This window comes from Trachemys scripta, chromosome 2, assembly GCF_013100865.1.
Source record: "Trachemys scripta elegans isolate TJP31775 chromosome 2, CAS_Tse_1.0, whole genome shotgun sequence".
NCBI lineage: Eukaryota > Metazoa > Chordata > Testudines > Emydidae > Trachemys > Trachemys scripta.
The window spans coordinates 13341154-13363841 of NC_048299.1; the positions used below are offsets into that span (position 1 = coordinate 13341154).

The following is a 22688-nucleotide window of genomic DNA, read 5'->3' on the forward strand; positions in this document are numbered from 1 at the left end:
TCTGGGGACATAGGCTAACCCCATGTCGGGCAGTCCTCGATCCCCACCAGGCCCCAGGCCTCCGACTCAAGTTGAACAGAATACCCCGGCCCCTTCGGGACAGGCCTCTCCAGATGTCCGGATGCTGTCCATGCCTGAAGCCCTCCAGGCAGCCCAGGACGTCATGTCCATGCCAGTGCCCGGAGCACCACCGATGTCGGCCCCACACTCCAGAGGCAAGCTGCCACTGGGATCTCCACAGTTGCCTCCAGTCCAGTACCGGTCTTGGTCAAGGGAATGTTCCTGATGCCAATCACCATCCAGTGACCGCTCGAGGCAGAGTCCAGGTGAATTGCCCTCGACACTGACTAGACTGTCTGGCTGGGTCCCATCCGGCTGGGACTCGCAGCACCACTCGTCCTCAAGGAGCGAATATCAAGGGGACCCCAGCGTCGCCGTCAGTCCTTATCTCGGAGAGGGTACCGCAGTCGGTCATGGCATAATCATCGATGCCGTTCCCGCTCGGACTCCCGCTCCAAGTCTCCGCCAAGACATTGCAGCCCCGGGGGTCGATCGCCGTCGTCTCGCCGTTGCGGGTCTGCCCTTCAAGGCCATTCGTGGAGCAGCTATTACCGTCGGTACAGTCCTCCATGTCGAGGTCACGGTCCTGTGGCCGTCGTAGATCCTGGCACTGCCACTTCTCCCAGTCCAGAGACATCAGCAGATATTACGCCAGCCTGGTCTCCATTTGTTGCAGTCCTTTGATGGACCAGGCCAGCCAACCCAGACAGTCAGACCCACCAGTGCCACAGCAGGTGCAGTGGCACCAAGCGTCATGGCAAGCCCAATGGTACCAGTGGGCACTGTGGCCTCCGGCGCAGCCCACAGTGGGAACTCGGTGGTCGGAGCTTTGGAAGCACTGTTGACCTCTCTCTCCAGACCTCCGAGAGAGGAGTTGGTGGGACGTACGTCTTCGGCACCGTGCCCAGAGTCTGACCAGGTGGCGGACCCTCCGGTGCCAGCCGACACCCAGAGCACCGCACCAACCTCTTCGCCCCACCTGGAGGATGTGATTGCAGCCCCGCCCCCCTCTGTCCCGCAGGAGGACTTCAGGGCCCACCAAGCACTCTTAAAGAGGGTGGCAGAAAGCCTACACCTCCAGGCAGAAGAGATGGAGGAGCCCTCAGACTCCCTGTTTAATGTATTGTCCCCATCGGCACCCCGCAGGGTGGCCTTGCCTCTCCATGAAGGGGTGGCTAAGATTTCAAATGCCCTGTGGCAAACACTAGCCTCATTGGTCCCCATCTCTAAAAAGGCGGAACTCAAGTACTTTGTACCCACTAAGGGGCATGAGTACTTATATACCCATGCAGCGCCCAACTCCCTGGTGGTCAAGTCAGTCAACCACAGGGAACGGCAGGGTCAGCCAGCCCCGACCCCAAAGAACGAAGACTCTCAGAGACTGGACTCTTTCGGAAGGAAAATTTATTCATCTTCGAGCTTCCAGTTACGAGTGGCAAATCATCAGGCTCTCTTGGGCCGGTACAAATTCAATCTGTGGGGCTCCCTGCCTAAGTTTGAGGACTCCCTCCAGAAGCGCAATAGGAAGGAGTTCAAGGTGCTAGTAGAGGAAGGGGCAGCGGCCGCTAGGGGGTACCTGCAGGCAGCCTCGGATGCTGCGGACACAGCTGCATGATCAATGGCCTCTGTGGTGTCCATGAGATGGGCATCATGGCTCCTGCTCTCTGGGCTGTCCAGCGAGGTGCAGTCTTCCATTCAGGCTCTCCCATTTGATGGGAAAGCTCTGTTTGTGAAGGAAACAGATACAAGGCTGCATGGCATGAAAGACTCCCACACAACCCTCCAGACTCTGGGCGTCTATGTCCTGGCTCTGGCAAAACCTAAGTTCAAGCCGCAGCAAACTCCCGCCCAGGCCGCTCTTGCGAAGTACGAGGCTGTCCATAAGAAGCAGCGGGACCATAAGAGATGGCCTCAGAGGCAGTTTCGGCCTACCCTCCCCGCCTGGGTCCTCCAAGGGCAAGCAGGTAGGGAAAAGACGTTTTTGACGGGACGCTCAGGGCCACCCCGCCAGTCCTCATCAGGGATCCACCCCCAATAAAGCTTCCTTTCTCCAACCAGCTGTGTGCTTTCCTCCCAGAATGGTCACAGCTAAGCTTATACCGATGGGTCCTCCACACCATCTCCCGGGGATACACCCTCCAGTGTGCTTCCTCCCTGCCCAACCCCCCCCATCCCTCTTGGGGACCCCTTGCATGAAGCTCTGCTTGAGCAGGAGGTGGGGCGGCTCCTAGGACTAGGAGCGATAGAGGCAGTGCCCGAGGAGTTCAGGGGCAAGGGGTATTACTCCCATTATTTCCTTATCCCGAAGGCCAAAGGCGGGCTCAGGCCCATCCTGGACCTCCAAGGTCTGAACCAGTACATGGTGAAGCTCAAGTTCCGCATGGTCTCCCTGGCCTCCATCATCCTCTTCCTGGATCCCGGGGACTGGTACGCTGCCCTCGATCTCCAGGATGCCTACTTCCAGATCCACATATTCAAGGGGCACAGGAGCTTCCTCTGTTTCGTGGTGGGACAGAATCATTACCAATTCACAGTCCTCCCATTTGGTTTGTCCACTGCCCCCAGGGTGTTTACAAAATGCATGTTGGTGGTAGCGGCCTACCTCAGACGACAGGGGGTCCAGATATTTCCCTATCTGGATAATTGGCTCTTCAAGGGCACCTTCCAGTCACAGATGCAGGATCACATGGCGCTCCTCCTGTCCACGTGCACCGTCTTGGGCCTGTTGGTAAACAACACCAAGTCCGTGTTAGTCCCGATCCAACGCATAGAGTTTATTGGGCTGCTCCTGGATGCAGTGTCGGCCAGGGCCTCTCTCCTGCCAGACAGATTCGAGATCCTGAAAGACCTCATCGACTTGGTTCCCTGTGACAACAGCCAGGGCTTGCCTGCAACTCTTGGATCACATGTCGGCGTGCATGTACGTGGTCTGTCACGACAGACTCAGGATGAGGCCTCTCCAGCTCTGGTTGGCCTCAAAGTTCTCCGAGGCCATGGACAGGATGGACAAAGTCTTCACCATGCCAGACTCTGTGATCGCCTCCCTACAGTGGTGGTCCACCCCAAACAACATGCTCCAAGGGGTCCCGTTCAGGAACAGGGCCCCGTTGTTGGAGCTGGTGTCCGATGCGTCGGACCTGGGTTGGGGGGCCCATATGGGGAACTTTCAGACCCAAGGCGTGTGGTCGGCTCAAGACCTGACTCTACATATAAACATCAAGGAGCTCAGGGCGGTGCAGCTGGCATGTATGGCCTTCCACTCTCACCTGGAGGGCAAGGTAGTCAGGGTCCTCACAGACAACACGGCCTCGATGTTCTGTATCAACAGGCAAGGCAGAGCCTGACCCTCTGCCGCGAAGCCCTAAGGCTGTGGGACTTTTGTATAGCCCACGACATCCATCTGAAGCCCTTCCATCTACCTAGGGCCAGGAACAAGAGGGCAGATCGCTTGAGCAGGGACTTTTCCTTGCAACACGAGTGGTCCCTCCACCCGGAAATAACCCACCGGCTCTTCCGAAGGTGGGGAACTCCCCAGGTGGACCTATTCGCGAACCGGCAATGCCCCCCAGTTCTGCTCCGGGGGGGGGGGGGGGGGGTGTGGCCTGGAGAGGAGCGCTATCTCCAAAGCCTTTCTCCTGTCCTGGTCATGCCGGCTTCTCTACGACTTTCCCCTGTTCCCTCTAATCAGCAGGGTCCTGGAGAAGATAAAGTCAGACAAGGCCCGGGTCCTCCTAATTGCCCCGGTGTGACCCAGGAAGCATTGGGATGGGACCCTCATGGGCCTGGTGGTAGCTCCGCCGTTGCCACTCCGCCCGGACCTGCTCTCTCAGGACCAGGGCCGCCTCCTCCATCCCAACCTAATGGCTCTTTATCTCACAGCATGGCTGCTCGGTGGTTAGGTGGAGAGGAAAGGACGTGCTCAGAGCAGGTTCAGCGCATCCTCCTCGAAAGTAGACAGCCCTCCACTCGCCGCGCTTAATTGGCGAAGTGGTCCCAGTTTTCTATGTGGGCGGCTGACTGGGGTGTCTCCCCCAGTGACCGCCCTGATACAGCTTATCCTTGATTACCTCCTCCACCTGAGGGCCCAGGGCCTGGCACCCTCGTCAGTCAAGGTGCACTAGGCAGCCATATCGGCCTTCCATCCATCGGTGCAAGGGCACATGGTATTTTCCCGTGCTATGACTGGCCAGTTCTTTAAGGGTTTGGACCACCTTTTTCCGTATTCTAGACCCCCGGTCCTGTAGTGGGACCTAAACCTGGTGTTGGCTCGTCTCACGGGGCCCCCGCTTGAACCACTGGCCACATGCTCCTGGTCTCACCTCTCATGGAAGGTGGCCTTCCTGGTTGCAATCACGTTGGCCAGGCGAGTCTTGGAGCTCAGGGCCCTGACCTCCGAGCCGCCGTACATGGTCTTTCATAAGGACACAGTCCAGCTCCACCCACACCGTTCATTCTTCCCGAAGGTGGTCTCCGTCTACCACATGGGTCAGGACGTTTTTCTACCGGTCCTCTCCCCCAAGCCTCACGTGTCCAGCGAGGAGCACCGTCTCCCCACGCTCAATGTGCGGCAGGCTCTGGCTTTCTATCTCAAGTGGAATAAGCCGTTCAGAAAGTCCTCACAAGTTATCGTTGCCTCGGCTGAGTGCGCGAGGGGCCAGCCAATTTCCACTCAGCGGCTTTCCAATTGGATCACTTCGTGCATCCGTTCCTGTTATAAGCTGGTGGGTGCCCCCCCCCCCCCCCCCCTCATTGTGAGGGCACACTCGACTTGGGCGCAGGCCTCCTTGGCTGCCTTCGTGGCCCACGTCCCCATCCAGGACATTTGTAGGGCCGCCACATGGTCTTCAGTTCACACGTTCATCTCAAACTGTGCGATCGTCCCCCAGACCAGGGATGAAGCTGGGTTCGGCAGGGATGTCCTCCGTCCTGGGAACTTGTGAACTCCTACCCACTTCCAACAAATATAGCTTGGAATCACCTATTGTGGAATACACATGAGCAATCACTTGAAGAAGAAAAGACAGTCACCTTTTCTGTAACTGGTGTTCTTCGAGATGTGTTGCTCATGTCTATTCCACATCCCACCCTCCTTCCCCTCTGTCGGAGTTGTCTGGCAAGAAGGAACTGAGGGTGGGGGGAGCGTGCAGCTTCCCTTATACCACGCCAGGCAGGCGCCACTACAGGGGTCACAGCCGCCCCCCCCCCGAGTACTGCTAGGGGGAAAACTTCTGGCACTGGTGCATGTGGCACACATGCACACCTATTGTGGAATAGACATGAGCAACATATCTTGAAGAACAGCAGTTACGGAAAAGGTAACTGTCTTTTCCCACCAACCTCAATCAAAGCTGTTGGTTGCTCCTCGATACCTTTGAAAATCATGCCTGTAAGATGTGATTCAACTCTCATTGAAGTCAATAAAGACTCCCGTTGACTAAGTCATGATATATATTTTAAACAGAAGGTTAAAAAGAGAAACATTTTCCTATGTGTCCTTGCATGAAGACAGAAGTGCAACTCCTCTCACTCTCCTTAAAATAATTCATTCTTCAAGCTTTTAATTTCTTTGTCAGCAGCATAAATGGAATGGGAGATATTGTCCTACAAGTTTCTTAGCACAAGTATAATCAACATCAGTGTCAGTTGCAGTGATCTCCTCCATATGTTGACAGAGAAGACCTTAAAGATTGCAGAGAAATCAAAACAATAATACCATTAAAATACATTGGGCCGAATTCACTGCCCATTTACTTCATTGACAACAGAAAATTTGGCATATTATTTTTAGAAGATATTTTCAGGTCACCAAGAAGGATAGTCAAGTGTTAGGAGAAACATTGCTCTCAGTAAAATTGTCATCCACGTCTTCTGTGGTGTCCTTAGATTTAACGTTATCCAACAGTGTCACTGCAGATTTCTCTCCCTCTCCTCAAATGCATCCATGAAATGCAAGACTTATTTATTCCTGGGGGGATTCTGTGCCAAAAAATTCAAAATTCTGCATATTTTATTTGTCATAATAATACAATATAATCACCCCAGTTTCAATTGTTTTGGTAATTTATTTAAACTACAATACAGAAAAAAGTCACAATAACTAGTCAGCATTTCCTAAACACATGAAAGCTAAGTTACAAACACTTGGTAGCATACCCAGCATTCCAGTTATAATCCTGGATTTTCATTTAAATTACATTACAGAACACCAAACAGCAAAAAAAAAAAAAAAAAGGGCAGACTGTTATTTTAAATTGCTCAGACTTACATACATGAAAGTCATACAGTTTTGCTAATCATTGTCCTGGACCTGGCTGGGTACTTTCAGAAGTGCTTGGTTCTGATTGTCCGGACATTTTATTGACTGGTTGGTAAATGTTTTATTTGCCCTCAAAGTCTTTTTTTTTTTTTAAATGGGTAAGTAAAATAAATCCTGAGCTGTAATCTAACCCCATTGTGCCACTTTGGCACAAGAAAAAAGTGAAAAAGCACATAGATCTTTCTAGCTGAAGATTTCCTTACTGTCATTTATAAGAAGGCTCCTTTACATCACATTGGCAATGTAACAGCCTTAAAACTTTTACAGGTTTTATGCTCCTGGGGGAATTGACTGAGAATGGGAACAGTTAACTAACAATAGGAACATTAACAATGTTACTACAGAGGCACGCTTCTACATTTGTGCCTCCAGGATATAGCCAGCCTCCTGCATAATAAGCTCTACCCTTCCATGCCACAAGCTGCAGTCGCAAGAGAGAGGGGCAGATTCTCTCTCTCTCTCTCTCTCTTTCTCATTGGCACGCACATACGCCTAGCCTCTCTCCCCCACACCTCGCCAGTGATCAACCACACAGGCATGCACACCCAGCCACCACCCAGCCCCTCTCCCCCATCTCTGAGGCTGCTCCAAGCACACTGGAATAGATGCACTGAATGAGCTACCAGAGAAGATGCGAGTCGCCCGGCAGATTTTGCATTTTTCTACACAGAAATATGTGGGCCATATGAATTCTGCACTCCTGCAAGGGCGCAGAATTCTGTCAGGAGTACTTATTGTTGCCGACTAGAGTTTTTAACTAGACAACTTTTTTTTACGATTTGTAGTGATGTAGTAAATTTGATATCCTGCAATGAAGTCTGCACGGGGGAATCGAGGCACTGATTTCGAACTCATTCTAGGAACAGAGGCATATTGTTTTCAGTCATTTTTCATCTTGGTTATCATTTTTGCAGAAAGAAAAACAGCCAAAGAAGGAAAATAATCCGTACATGTACCTCTATTTTGTGGTTTTCATCATCTTTGGATCTTTCTTCACACTGAATCTCTTTGTTGGTGTCATTATTGACAATTTTAACCAACAAAAGAAAAAGATAAGTATATTGGATATGTTTCCAGACCCCTGATATATCCCTTACATGCTGTCTTCAGTGTATAGGATGCCTGCTGTACACTGAATCTCTAAAACATTTATTTACATTTATTACGTGGAACAGCATCAGTATTGAATTTAATTGAGGAAGCATTACAAGTGTAAGTGCTATGAAGTGCTTCCCCTTCGCCATTCCTTGTTTCCCTCCATGTAGCTGTTAGCTCCAGAGGCAGCACTGATTCAAGAGGCTGAGAAGTCAGCTACACAGTCCCTTGAATGCTACTTCCCCTACCTTGGAGCTAAGCACTGTGGGACAGGGTCTGAGGAGCAGCTCTGGGATTGGGCAGTGTGCCAGAGCTGGTAAGGGCAGCAACAACAGGAGGTCAAGGGGCAGGAACAAGTTGATCCTTCCCTCATGTGCCTAGTCATTTTCCTGTTTTCTGAGCCAGTGGAGTGCCACCTCAGAACTTTTTAAAATGCATTTGGTCCCAATTAGGTACTGTGAGAAGGGTTAGTAACAGCAAGAGATAAAAGGGCAGAAAAAGAAAGAAATGTTAGCTTCCAATATTTTAGACTTGCACAGCAGGGATGTTTTTTTATAAATTTAAAATTAAAAATTTCTCATCAATAGTAACAGTATCATTATCTCCATATACTTAGGTAGACAAGACATCTTTATGACAGAAGAACAGAGAAAATATTATAACGCAATGAAAAAACTGGGATCCAAGAAACCCCAAAAACCCATCCCAAGGCCATTGGTGAGACCACTTGAGTTCTTCCAACTAAAATATTTCTAATCAGTGAAAATCCATAGTGAAATTAACTTAATCCACCCAAAAATGTATTCATTAATTATATATATGTATTTGTTTCCACTGATGTTCAGAGAATGTTCATAGAAATTGCCAATGAAGGATTATAAAGAATACATATTTATGAAGTTCTTTGCAGAAATATTTACCATGGAATTGATTATCCTTCAGAATGGGAAGGGAATTATGCTATCATCTTTTATACTCTACCTTTCTCTAATATATCTATTGATAATGAAATTAAATAACATTGAAACATATAAAGACTGCTAGTAAGGAAATATGCATGCCTAAGCATGGCCACATTTTCATAATTAATACTAAATACTCTTTTTTCCCCCTGCAGAACAAATACCAAGGGGTTTTATTTGACATTGTAACAAGCGAAGCCTTTGATATTATCATCATGATACTCATCTGCCTTAACATGATCACTATGATGGTGGAAACTGATGATCAAAGTATAAGGAAGACTGACATTCTTAACAAAATCAACATGTTCTTTGTTGCCATCTTTACTGTAGAATGCATCGTGAAATTGTTGGCTCTGAGACACTACTATTTCACCAATGGCTGGAACATATTTGATTTAAGTGTGGTCATTATGTCTGTTGTTGGTAGGTAAAAATATACCAACAAGCTCAGTAATAGCCCTTTATATTTCATTACCATATATTATTTTATATGTTTCCATGCCCCCCCGTCCCTCCTGCTACCATTTTGTTCCTCCCCCTTTCTGCTCTAGGAGTTGGCCGTATGGTTTTTGGAAATCCACTCCGACGCTTTCTGGGTTCCCTAGGTATCACGTTTGGACCCATGTGCATTTTTGGCACCATTAGCCATTTTGAAAAAAAAAAATAATTTAACTTAACTGGAAACCATCAAAAAATGAATGAATAAATATAGATTTCATGCCTTTTCCTCATGTAAGAGGAATATATGCTTTTTTTATGCACTTAATACATTTCTAAATAAAGTCTATTAATCATTCGACAAAGGATGCACAAAAAATGGACCTTCTCCATTAGTTTAGTGGCATTATCAGACTAATAAAGAGGTCAAATCACAAGAGAGGGGCCAAAAGCCACACTGTTAGCATGATGTCAAGTATCAAAGGGGTAGCCGTGTTAGTCTGGATCTGTAAAAGCAGCAAAGAGTCCTGTGGCACCTTATAGACTAACAGACGTATAGGAGCATGAGCTTTCGTGGGTGAATACCCACTTCTTCGGATGCATGTAATGGAAATTTCCAGGGGCAGGTATAAATATGCAAGCAAGATTGAGTAAGGCTAGAGATAACGAGGTTAGTTCAATCAGGGAGGATGAGGCCCTCTTCTAGCAGTTGAGGTGTGAACACCAAGGGAGGAGAAACTGCTTTTGTAGAATGGCTAGCCAACTAACCTCGCTTATCTCTAGCCTTTCTCACTCTTGCTTGCATATTTATACCTGCCCCTGGAAATTTCCACTACATGCATCCAAAGAAATGGGTATTCACCCACGAAAGCTCATGCTCCTATACGTCTTAGTCTAAAAGGTGCCACAGGACTCTTTGCCGCTGTTAACATGGATTACACTTATATTTACTTTATCTGTTTCTGTCTATCTTGCTTACATAGTTCTCATCTAGGCATCTGAGTGCCTATGATTCTGGTGTCATGTTTTGGTTTGTTATTTGAACTTTGATTTTTTTCAACCTTTAGGACCAAATGTTAAAACAGTCACATAACCTACACACCCAGTGGCTGTGCAAAATGCTGTACGTAAAACACCTACTTATGTATACATGTGTGTTTTCCTTGTGCAGCAGCTCACAGATTTTGTGGGCACAATAATTCCATAAAGGTGTGTTATTTTTTTAACTTCTAAAGTTTTACAGATAAGACATTAATCTTTTTTTAAAATGTGTAAGTTTTCCTGTAAGAGTTGTCAATGCTAGATCATCAATGCATTAATGTCAGGGAGATATCAGTTTTACGAATAATATTATTTCTTTCAGTTACTAATTCAGAAGGAATTAGAAATTCTAACTGATTGATCCTTTTTTTTTTCTTTAGGCACTCTGCTTTCTCACATTGTTAATGCATTTGAAAATTACTTCTCACCTACACTCTTCAGAGTCATTCGATTGGCTCAGATTGGACGAATACTAAGACTTGTCCAAGCTGCCAAAGGAATTAGAACTCTCCTTTTTGCCTTAATGATGTCCCTTCCTGCTTTGTTCAACATTGGCCTCTTACTTTTTCTGGTCATGTTTATTTACGCCATTTTTGGCATGGCTAACTTTGCTTATGTTCAGTGGGAGAGTGGGATTGATGACATGTTCAACTTCCAAACCTTTGCTAATAGCATGCTCTGTCTCTTCCAAATGACAACATCTGCTGGCTGGGATGGTCTTCTCAGTCCTATTTTAAACACTGAACCTCCCTTTTGTGATCCAAACATACGAGATGTTGTGGGAGAATGTGGTAAACCTGTTGTGGGTATTATTTTCTTTGTAAGTTACATCATTATATCATTTCTCATTGTTGTAAACATGTATATAGCTGTTATTTTAGAGAACTTCAATGTTGCCACTGAGGAAAGTACAGTTCCTGTGGGTGAAGATGACTTTGATATGTTTTATAAAATCTGGGAGAAGTTTGATCCTGAAGCAACTCAATTTATTGAGTATTCTGTACTTTCAGATTTTGCAGATGCTTTGGCAGAACCTTTACGCATAGCAAAACCAAACAAAATTAAACTCATAGCCATGGACCTTCCCTTGGCCAGCGGAGATAGGATCCACTGTTTGGATATTTTGTTTGCTTTTACCAAACGGGTGCTAGGAGAATCTGGGGAAATGGACAAACTAAAAGAGCAGACAGAGGAAAAGTTTATGGCTGCCAATCCATCCAGGTTTTTTCATGAACCAATCACAACCACGCTCAGACACAAAGAAGAGGAGGTTTCTGCCATTATTATCCAGAGGGCCTATAGGAGTCATTTGATTCAACGGTCCATGAAGCAGGCCTCTCTTTTATATCACAGAACTTGTGATGGTGACATCCTTGAAGATGCTTCACAGAAGGAAGGTCTCATTGCATTCATGATGAATGAAAATTATGGTAGGAATCTAGACAAGTCCGAGACTGTGTCCTCAACATCTTTCCCTCCATCCTATAACAGTGTCACTGGGGATACTAATGACAACCTCCAGGTAAAGACGGCAGACTCTTCCAAATGTGATGTACCTATAGGTTGTCAGCTATCTCCAGACAAAGATAAAGAATCCATTGTTTAATAATTTGTTAATAATGCTTTAAAATATTCACAGAATATAATGATGTAAATATATAGCAACTGAAACAGCCTTCTTTTTAAACATTAGTTGCAAAAGAAACAAGGGTTCTACCCTTAACTATGGGAGTTCATAAGCTGTCACCTTTGACCCTGCTACATTCAACTTTACTCAATGTTTATATTTAGATATACCTAGGAAGTATCTGTGTAGAGTCATAACTGTTATATTGGTGGCAGTTGTGAGTTAAGGCAGAATCCTTGGAATCTTGTTACTATGGCCCAGACACAGAGCTGATTAGAACTGCACTTTGCTTACTTCTGCTAACCAAACACCCACCCACTTAGATTGGTTTGCCTCATTATGGACCAAGTTCAAGAAGTGGAAAATAAGTTTCAAGATGTCTGGGAAAGGGGTGGGAGAAAATGTAATGGTTTGTGAGGGTTTTGAAGTAGGGAGGGGGGTAAAATATAGCGTAATTAACACTTTGATAATAAACCTGGTAGATTAATGACTCCCAATCTTTTCAGTTCTGTGACCCACATACCATAAACATAGCTATTGCATGACCCATTGATATGTCAAACTGTACTGGAACTCCTCCAATATGATGAATTTAAACAATAGCCATGGTATGTATACTATTGTAGTCAAGTTACTGCAGTATAATGACATAATGAATGTAATACTTAACATTCCAGAAACAGTAATGAATTACATTAGAATTTTTTTTTTTTTTTTTTACACAAAACTGAACTGCTTTTCCTCTGGAATTATGAAGTTGGTATCTTTATCCTCATCATGTTTTCTTTCTAAAGATCTTTGTGACTCTTATGACATCATGATATAATTAGCCGCAACTTCTCCACAAAGAACTCTACACCTTGGCCTGCCTTCAGTCTCTTCTACCATGTTTGTAAATATTTATTTGAGATGCATGGGTTCATACTTTCTGTATGAACCATTTTGCTTTTCATTTACTGATTTGTCTTCCTTTCTGTTGCATTGTCAGGTATTCAGAGCCACAAGACCACTCAAGTCTCTCTTGACACTTATATTCCATATTTAAAACTGTTAATTGTATATGTAAATCACTTTTCAAGATAAGATTAAAAAAAAGTGGCAAGATTTATGTGACTATCATGGGTGACTGGTCCAGGGGAGGCACAGCTTTCCTTTCTTCCCCGCAGTGTTTTCAAACAGAAAAGAAGCTTGGCTTTGTGCCTGAGGCACTAGATTGGGACTCTGATCTGGGTTCAGTTCCTTGCTTGGCTACAGACTTTCCATGTGACCATAGGAAAATCACGTCTGACTGCAGTGCAGATGTACCTTAATCTCTCTTTCACTCAGTTCCCCCTCTATAAAATGGGAATAATAATACTTCCTTTAATAAATCTCCCTTTCTCCCACTTTTGTCTGTCTATCTATTTAGATTGTGAGCTCTTTGGGCAGGGACTGCCTCTTACTATGCATATGTACAGTGCCTTGCACAGTGTGGTCCCAGTCTTAACTGGGGCTTCGAGGTACTATTTGAATACAAAAAATAATAAATAATATTTGTAAACCCCTTTTATCTTTCTCTCTGTTTTATTCCCCCTGCTTCTCCTGGTGTAAATAAATGGTCTTTCACTATGGAATTTTGGGCCCATGCTGTTACTTTCTCCTTGTACTTTGAAGCTAGACACCATGGTCAGTATCCTTTATTGGTGTGAATCTGCATAGTTTCATTGAAGTCTGTGACTCCGTACTATTGAAATCAGTGGAACTATGCTGCTGACCACCGTTCGCTACCCCAGCTCCGAACTCTGCTCCAGCCCCGGACCCGGCCGCTGCTTTGGCCTCAGACCCAGCCCAACCACTACTCCAACCCCAGCGGCTGACCACTGTTCGCTGCCCCAGCCCCTGACTGCTGCTCTAAAAGCAGTCAAATTTAAATTCCTGCACACGTCTTTGTAGGAGGTAGGTACCTGCCCCATCTTGTGCACTGCACACACACAGTATTTAGCATTCTGCACACCAGCGATCTTGCACTTCTCAAAGCTTTGAATTATGTGTAAGTGTATGAAGCCCCCATCCTCATCCCACCTCATGAAAATGTACAATTACAAGCATTTCCTTTTCATTTGTAACCCTGGCTGGGAGACTAGCCAGCCTTCATCTTTACTCTTCTGTTAAACAAGCAGGAGACTCTGGGACACCAAAAGAACATAGATTCATGTTTGTATGTTAAGGGCAGAAGGGACCATTATGCTTACCTCCTCTGATCTCCTGCATAACACAGGCCATAGGACTTCTCTGAATTAATTCCTGCTTCACAGCCAATTGTTGTGATTGAACTAGAGCTTATCTAACCAATCTTGATTTAAAAATTTACAGTGATGGGGAACTCACTACAACCCTTAAAAAAATTGCACCTTATTCCTAGTCTGAATTTGTCTGGCTTTAATATTCAGACATTGGATTTTATTATCCCTTTGTCTGCAAGCCCTCTATTAAATATATTCCCTATGTAGGTACTTATGATCAAGTCACCTCTTAGCGTTCTCTTTGATAAACTAAACAGATCGAACTCCTTCAGTCTCTCATATAAGGCATGTTTTCCAATCCTTTAATCATTCCTGTTACTCTTTTATTAATTCTCTTCAATTTTTCAACATCCTTTTTAAAGTGTGGATACCAAAAGTGGACATAGTATTCCAGCAGCAGTTACACCAATGCTAAATACAGAGGTAACATACCGTCCCTACTCGATAATCCCCTATTATCCAAGGATTGCATTGGTCCTTTTTGCCACAATATCACATTGGGAGCTCATGTTCTTGTGCTTATCTACCATTATTGCCAAGTCTTTTTCAGAGTTGCTGCTTCCCAGGATCCTGTAAGTATGGCCAGTTCTTTTATGCATTAAGCTATATTGAACTACACATTGTTTGCTTATGCCCAGCTTACCAGGTGATCCAGATCACTCTGTATCAGCGGCCTCTTCGTTATTTACCACTCCCCCAATCTTTGTCATCTGCAAACTTGATCCGTAATAATTTTATGTTTTCTTCCAAGTCATTAGTAAAAATTATTAAATAGCAAAAGACCAAGAACTGATTCCGGCACAACTTCACTAGAAACACACTTGCTTGATAACATTTTGTGTTTTCATTTAACCTCTGACTGTAAGGGAGTACCAGTAAATATCTCCATAGTAAAGAGAAGTGAAAGCCCCCACAACCAGCAATACTGCAGCTCTCCTCTGTATGCCTCATCCCACTAGCTTAAGTGCACACACCTTTGACAGAAAATTATAGTAATCACCATGCCAATTTCCTTTCACATGCACACCCTGATCAGAACATGAATTAATGGAAAGATTTTTGGACCACTTAGCAATAACCAGTAAAACACCCACTTCTGTTAGTTATATCAGCAGTTATACCATGGGATAGACTTGAAACTGGAAAGCTCTGTTAAGATTATCATTATTAAAAGGAACCATTCTGATTATCTAGTCCATTGGTTCTCAATCAATGGATTGCAACCACCAGGGAGGCCATGAAAGGCAATCAGGGGGTTAGAAGGTGTTAGAAATTTTATTACAATCTAAAACAAAGAAAATCTCACTCCCTTACTTCCTGCACAAGCTTGCCTTTGAAGTTAAAGTTTTATCTGTCCACTTTTCAAAGCACACAAATTATATAGGCTTACCGTTGTTACCACTGATATATTTTTACTCTTACTTTTATAGCAAATGTAAGGGGGTTATGAAAATTCTTGTCTTCAAATAAGGGGTCAGCAACCTGAAAAAACTGAGCAATGCTTAGCTATCTGACCTCCTGCATAACACAGGTCAATTATTCCTCCAGTGAGCCCAGTAACTTATAATTGAACTAGACGGAGCATACCTGTTAGAAATACTCTCAATCTTGATCTAAATTTGACTAAAATTACAAGGCAATTAGTTCTGGAGTAATTTAGAATCTGAGAATATTAGCAGCAGGTGGCATGAAACTAGAAATGCAGGCTAGATAAATGTTAAATTTGCTGAACACTTCCACCTAGTGGTCTTGGTTAAAATGACATATAAAGAGAAACTTTCTTAACCTTACATTCATTAATATGGAGCAAGGATTTATATTGTATGCTTGAAGTTCTTGTTAATAAGATACTATGCTGAAGTAGGTATTAAACTGGGTGAAGCCAAATGATGTGGTTATATGATGTACTTTTTACAGTTCAGAACTCAGTGGGGAGATAGGAGTCTGAGTCCTATTTACTTATCTAAGTCATTTTTGAAAATGGGACAGAAGCTCCTAAGACACACAGGTGCTTTTCAAAATTTTATCCAAAGTTTTAAAGGCCTCCTGATAGAAAAGGGATTTTTTTTAGGGTAGTCCAAGTCTACAATCAAGGTTACAGAGTAACCATTACCAGTCCTTATTCAAACCGGAGTTGATTGTGTCCAGTTTGCATATCAATTCTAGCTCAGCAGTCTCTCGTTGGAGTCTGTTTTTGAAGTTTTTCTGTTGTAATATAGCCACCCGCAAGTCTGTCACTGAATGACCAGACAGGTTAAAGTGTTCTCCCACTGGTTTTTGAGTATTTTGATTCCTGATGTCAGATTTGTGTCCATTAATTCTTTTGCGGAGAGACTGTCCAGTTTGGCCAATGTACATGGCAGAGGGGCATTGCTGGCACATGATGGCATATATCACATTGGTAGATGTGCAGGTGAACGAGCCCCTGATGGTATGGCTGATGTGATTAGGTCCTCCGGTTTGAATAAGGACTGGGAATGGCTGAGCCATTACAAACATTGAATATATCTCCCCTTGTAAGTATTCTCACACTTCTTATCAAACTGTCTGTACTGGGCTAGCTTGATTATCACTTCAAAAGTTTTTTTTCTCTTAATTAATTGGCCTCTCAGAGTTGGTAAGACAACTCCCACCTGTTTATGCTCTCTGTATGTGTGTATATATATCTCCTCAATATATGTTCCAGTCTATATGCATCCGAAGAAGTGGGCTGTAGTCCACGAAAGCTTATGCTCTAATAAATTTGTTAGTCTCTAAGGTGCCACAAGTACTCCTGTTCTTCTTTTTGCGGATACAGACTAACACGGCTGCTACTCTGAAAATTACTAAAGATAGTTAAGACCCAGGCAGACTGTGAAAAGCTACAAAAGGTTCTCTCAAAACTGAGTGACTGGGCAACAAAATGGCAGATGAAACTTAATGTTGATAAATGCAAAGTAATGCACATTGGAAAGCATCATCCCAACTATACATATAAAATGATGGGGTCTAAATTAGCTATTACCACTCAAGAAAGATCTTGGAGTCATTATGGATAGTTCTCTGAAAACATCCACTCAATGTGCAGTGGCAGTCAAAAAAGCAAACAGAATGCTGGGAATAATTAAGAAGGGGTTAGAAAATAGGACAGAAAATATCATGTTGCCTCTATATAAATTCATGTATCTTGAATACTGTGTGCAGATGTGGTAGCCCCATCTTAAAAAAAGATATATTAGAATTGGAAAAGCTTCAGAAAAGGGCAACAAAAATGATTAGGGGTATGGAATGGCTTCCGTATAAGGAGAGATTAATAAGATTGGGACTTTTCTTCTTGAAAAAAAGACAAGGAAGGGGGATATGATAGAGGTCTATAAAATCATAGAGAAAGTGTAGAGAAAGTGGATAAGGAAGTGTTGTTTATTACTTCTGATAACACAAGAACTAGGGGTCATCAAATTAAATTAATAGGCAGCAGGTTTAAAATAAACAAATGGAAGTATTTCTTCACACAACACACTGTCAACCTGTGGAACTCCTTACCAGAGGATGTTGTGAAGGCCAAGACCATAACAGGGTTCAAAAAAGACCTAGATAAATTCATGGAGGATAGCTCCATCAATGGCTATTAGCCAGGATGGGCAGGAATGCACAGCCGTCTTGCAGTGCAGCCAAGGAGCCCATAGCATAAATGGCTTTGTTACAGAAGTATGATTTTTGGCAACTCAGGCAGCTGGCCTTGCTGGACCCAGAGATCTAAGCAATTCTAGGTGGCTTCTGGTTTAACAGCGAGAACACAAGAATATCAGGTAAACATCCTGATATTTGCCCTGGGTGCTGCTGCTGCGGACATCCTCTGTGCTCTACTCCTTGTTGATGAGGAAAAGAGAGAATACACCAAAGTGAGCTTTTGGTGCCCTTTTCATATGCAAACAGAATATTGTATACAAGAGAGTTAAATTTAACAGGCGGTTGTGACGCTAAGAGCCCCTCAGTGCCTACTAGCGGAGGGCCCACTATAACGTAATTCATATCAGGCCTGACAAAGGCACTACCCCCAACACAGTGTTGTCATAAGCCATATCTAAAAGGTGTCACAGAAGGTATCCTTTGTAAACTGTTGACATGCCGAACACAAAAATCCCTGTGTGGGTTGTGTATAAAGAGTTATATTTGTGTAGTGGAAATGTGTTCTTAAAGTGTGTCTGGGAGGCAGCTGAGCCCAGCTTAGAGAAGGGAATGTGGATTCCCCTGTCTGACTATCTTGATTACAGGCAGAAGACAATGAAAGTATGTTTACATACAGTAAAACTCGGTTTAGACAACCTGCCATTATCCAGCTCTATGTTAATCAGACAACCGGCACACACAGGTCCAGAAGGGGGCGATCTCTCCTGTGGCCGCTAGATGGTGCTGCAGCCTTGCACGTTCCTATTCTCCAATTTATCTGGATTTTTGATGATCTGATCCGGCACCAGTCCCCGTTCGATCGTATAAACGGGGTAAGCAAAGCTATCAAGCTAATACGCAGAAGCTTAGTGAGCATGCTAGAGGATAGAATCTGCACCACTGGAATCCTTCCTGGCTCTTGAGGCCGAGCAATGGAGTTTGAGTAATATAAGGGAAGCAAAAAGACATTTTAGTTATCCATCACTTAGAGGACATAAAAAACAAAGGAGTCCACTTTCATACCACATTGACAGGACTGAAATGACCTTCACAGGGCTGATGGCCTGCTTGTGAAAGGACAGCAAATTTTTATCCCCATGGTACTTCAGAAAGAGAGGATCTGGGTCCTACAGATACTCTCTCAGGAAGTGAGGACCCTCCACAGGAAACTCCACATGCAAGATGTGAGAACATCAGTCTGGAAGCCTGATCAGACCCTCTCAAAGACTTGATCTTCAGAATAATGCTCAGGGCTATTTAAATGGAATTGATAAGGGCACATCATAGTGTAAGTAGTTTTTAAAGAATTTCAAGATAATTTAGAATTTTTGTGGTAAGCACATCAGTTTATAATTTAATTTTATAAATTTGTAATTTAATATTATTGTCAAGAAAGGGAGATGTGGAGCAATCATATAGTTTTTCATCTTCAACGGTTACCAGAGAGGCCCATAAGAACGGCCATACTGGGTCAGATGAAATGTCCATCTTGCCCAGTATCCTGCCTTCTGACACTGGCTAGGGTTACCATACGTCCGGTTTTTCCCGGACATGTCCGGCTTTTTGGTAATCAAACCCCCGTCCGGGGGGATCGCCAAAAAGCCGAACATGTCTGGGGAAAAATACCGCCGGCCGGGCACTTCCCCTCCCACAGCTGCTGTGCTCCTCCCCTGACTCTTCAGCTCTGTTTAAAGCCGAGCTGCCCGAGCGCTACCGGCTTCAGGCAGTCCCCTTGCCTCCGGACCCTGAGCCGCTGGCCGGGCACTTCCCCTCCCAGGCTCCGGGGGCGCAGGGTCCGGAGGCAAGGGGGCTGCCCGAAGCTGGTAGCGCTCGGGCAGCTTGGCTCTTAAACAGAGCCGAAGAGTCAGGGGAGGAGCACAGCCGCCGGAGCCCGGGAGGGGAAGTGCCTGGCCAGGGGCGAAGGGTCCGGAGGCAAGGGGGCTGTCCGAAGCCCGAGCGCTACCGGCTTCACGGTTTGCTGGGCAGCCTCCAGACCCTGCACCCCTGGCTGGGCGCTTCCCCTCCCAGGCTTCAGCTGCGCTGGGGAAGCGCCGGCCAGGGGCGCAGGGTCTGGGGGCTGCCCGGCAAACCATCAAGCCGGTAGCGCTCGGGCAGCCCTTTTCGCGTGGCTGGCAGGGAGGAGGGGAAGTTAGGGTGGGGACTTTGGAAAAGGGGCGGAGTTGGGGCGGGGCCGGGGGTGGGAAAGGGGCGGGGCCAGGGCCCTGTGGAGTGTCCTCTTTTTTTATTTTTTAAATATGGTAACCCTAACAGTGGCCAATGCCAGGTGCCCCAGAGGGAATGAACAGAACAGGTAATCATCAAGTGATTCATCCCCTGTCGCTCATTCCCAGCTTCTGGCAAACAGAGGCTGAGACATCATTCCTGCCCATCCTGGCTAATAGCCATTGATGGACCTATCCTCCATGAATTTATCTAGTTCTTTTTTGAACCCTGTTATAGTCTTGGCCTTCATAATATCCTCTGGCAAAGAGTTCCACAGGTTGACCATGTGTTGTGTGAAGAAATACTTCCTTTTGTTTGTTTTAAACCTGCTGCCTATTAATTTCATTTGGTGGCCCCTAGTTCCTGTATTATAAGAAGGAGTAAATAACACTTCCTTATTTACTTTCTCCACACCAGTCATGATTTTATAGACCTCTATCATATTCCGCCCCTTACTCGTCTTTTTTCCAAGCTGAAAAGTCCCAGTCTTATTAATCTCTCCTCGTACGGCAGCTGTTCCATGCCTCTAATCATTTTGGTTGCCCTTTTCTAAACCTTTTCCAAGTCCAATAGATCTTTTTTGAGATGGGGCGACCACATCTGCATGCAGTTGTCAAGATGTCGGCATATCATGGATTTATATAGCGGCGATATGATATTTTCTGTCTTCTTAGCTATCCATTTCTTAACGATTCCGAACATTCTGTTCGCTTTTTTTGACTGCCACTGCACGTTGAGTGAATGTTTTCAGCGAACTCTCCACAATGACTCAGAGATCCCTTTCTTGAGTGGTAACAGCTCATTTAGACCCCATCATTGTATATGTATAGTTGGGATTATGTTTTCCAACGCATTGCAGCAGCGAGCTTAATAGCCATAGGAACTTCCTGGTCAGGGAGATCTCTAGTTGATGCTTAAAGCATGGCTCTTTGTTTTTGTGTGTTCACATTGCAGTAGGGATGGTGTCTTTCTGTTGGTTCTATGAAGTGTTCGGCTTCCTATTTCAAGAAGTGAGATCATTCAGTGAAATCATGCTTTATAATGTGCTGCTGAGTTGGACTCCAATTGCCCTCACAGCCATACCAGCAAGGGTTACCCCAGGAAAGATGCTGGAGCACATTCAGGGACAGCTGGGAAAGCAACAACTGGAAAAGGAGAACTGACCTGAGGAGAGAAGGCACATTGGAGATCATTGTAGGGGGAAGAAAAATAAAGTAACTATGGCCCTGATTCTACTGTCAGATCTGATTTCAACATCTGGGTCCCTTTTTGAACAGCACCCTGCATCCATCTGACACTTGATAATAGTAACAATGCCTAAGTATATGAGAAGGAGAGTAGAGAACAATGCAGGTGTGAAGTGCCAGGGCAAAGAGTAAATATGCTATAGAAATCAGATAGGAAAGGGGGCAGGAGTGATTTTTTTTATTTAATTTCCTGTAGATGTTTAAAGCACCAATCTTAGGCCCCAGTGGAGCCAAGCTCGTCATCATATTTTGCCTGATCCTATTCCCATTGAAGTCAATAAGCATTACAATTAATTAAGGATTAAAACCCAAGAAGAAAAAAGGCTGATGATTCACATTAAAATTAAAGTAAATGTACTGGAATGAAGTTAGTTTTTAATTATTTTTAAGATGCTGGAAGGAAGGGCATGTTAGAGTGTAATGAAAATTGTAGGAATGAGAGTGCGGAATAAATGAAAATTATTTCATTATCTTCTGTTTGCCTCCATTCTTGGTGGTGTTCTTCTCATTAGCTGGGCCTCAAAGGCATCACCATATTTGACTATTTCTGCAAAAAGCAAATTTTCCCATTGTGATGGAGAATCTGCTATTTTTATATGATAAAAGGCAAAGGAAGGTCTATTTTAATTTTTTTTCTGCAAAGTACACAGCAGGGAAGGAACCAGAAAACTTTTATTGAGCCCGCTGCATTATGCACAGGAAGTGACCTCAGGGACAGAAGTGAGGCAAAAATTCTCAGGCTGAGAGCACAGAACTTAAAGCCATGGGGAAGTGGACTAAGGCAGCGATTCTCAACCGGGGGTCCATGGCCCCTTGGGGGTATGTGAAGCCATTCAGGGGGGCCACGGAGCCCCATGGCTGAAATCTGGTGCCCCGAGCCCCAGTGCTGAAGCCGAGAGCGGCGTGGGGCTGAAGCCGGTGCCCCGAGCCTGAGTGCTGAAGTGGTGCGGGGCTGAAACTGGTGGCTCCTCTGCCCCAGCCAGAAGTAGCGTGGGGCTGGAGTCGGTGGCCCCCCTGCTAAGGTGACAAGGTGTCTGGTTTTTGACCAGAACACCCGCTCAAAAAGGGACCCTGGCGGCTCTGGTCAGCACCGCCAACCGGGCTGTTAAAAGTCCAGTTGACAGTGCTGTGGGGCTAAGGCAGGCTTGTTCCCTACCTGTCCTGGGGCACCACGCTGGGCCCCAGAAGTGGCCATCAGGGCCAGCTCCTAAGCGGGGAGGCCATAGGGCTCCACGTGCTGCCTGAGCACCGGTTCCGCACTCCCATTGGCTGGTTCCCGGCCAATGGGAGCTGGAGGGCAGTGCCTGCGGGCGATAGCAGTGTGCACTGCGGAGCCTCCTCTCCTAGGAGCCGGACCTGCTGGCTGCTTCCGGGGTGTAGCACGGAGCCAGGACAGGCAGGCAGCCTGCCTTAGCTCCCCTGCTGTGCCGTTGACTGGGAGCTGCCCGAGGTAACCCTGTACCCCAACCCTGAGCCCCTGCGCCAGCCCTGAGCCCTCCCAAACCTGGAGCCCCTGCATGCACCCCCAAACCCCTCATCCCTGGGCCCACCCCAGAGCCTGCACCCCCAGCCCAAAGCCCGTACCCCCTCCTGAACCCCAAGCCCAAGCCCTGAGCCCCCCTAAACCCAGAGCCCCCTTCTGCAACCCAACCTCCTGCCCCATCACTGAGCCCCCTCCCACACCCTGAACCCATCATTCCCAGCCTCACACCAGAGCCCTCACCCCCACCTTCACCCCAATCCCCT

General features: G+C 45.6%; 1 protein-coding gene across 1 annotated transcript in view; it reads left to right on the top strand.

Annotated features, from left to right (window-relative positions):
• Positions 1-13072, top strand: part of LOC117872004 (sodium channel protein type 5 subunit alpha-like) — a 99875-nt gene extending 86803 nt beyond the window's left edge. Inside the window, exons 23-26 of the mRNA XM_034759935.1 lie at positions 7291-7432; positions 8088-8188; positions 8589-8859; positions 10296-13072. Coding sequence (XP_034615826.1) covers positions 7291-7432; positions 8088-8188; positions 8589-8859; positions 10296-11521 — 1740 coding nt within the window. The 3' untranslated portion in view covers positions 11522-13072. The remainder of the gene's footprint in view (positions 1-7290; positions 7433-8087; positions 8189-8588; positions 8860-10295) is intronic.
• Positions 13073-22688: the final 9616 nt, after the last annotated feature.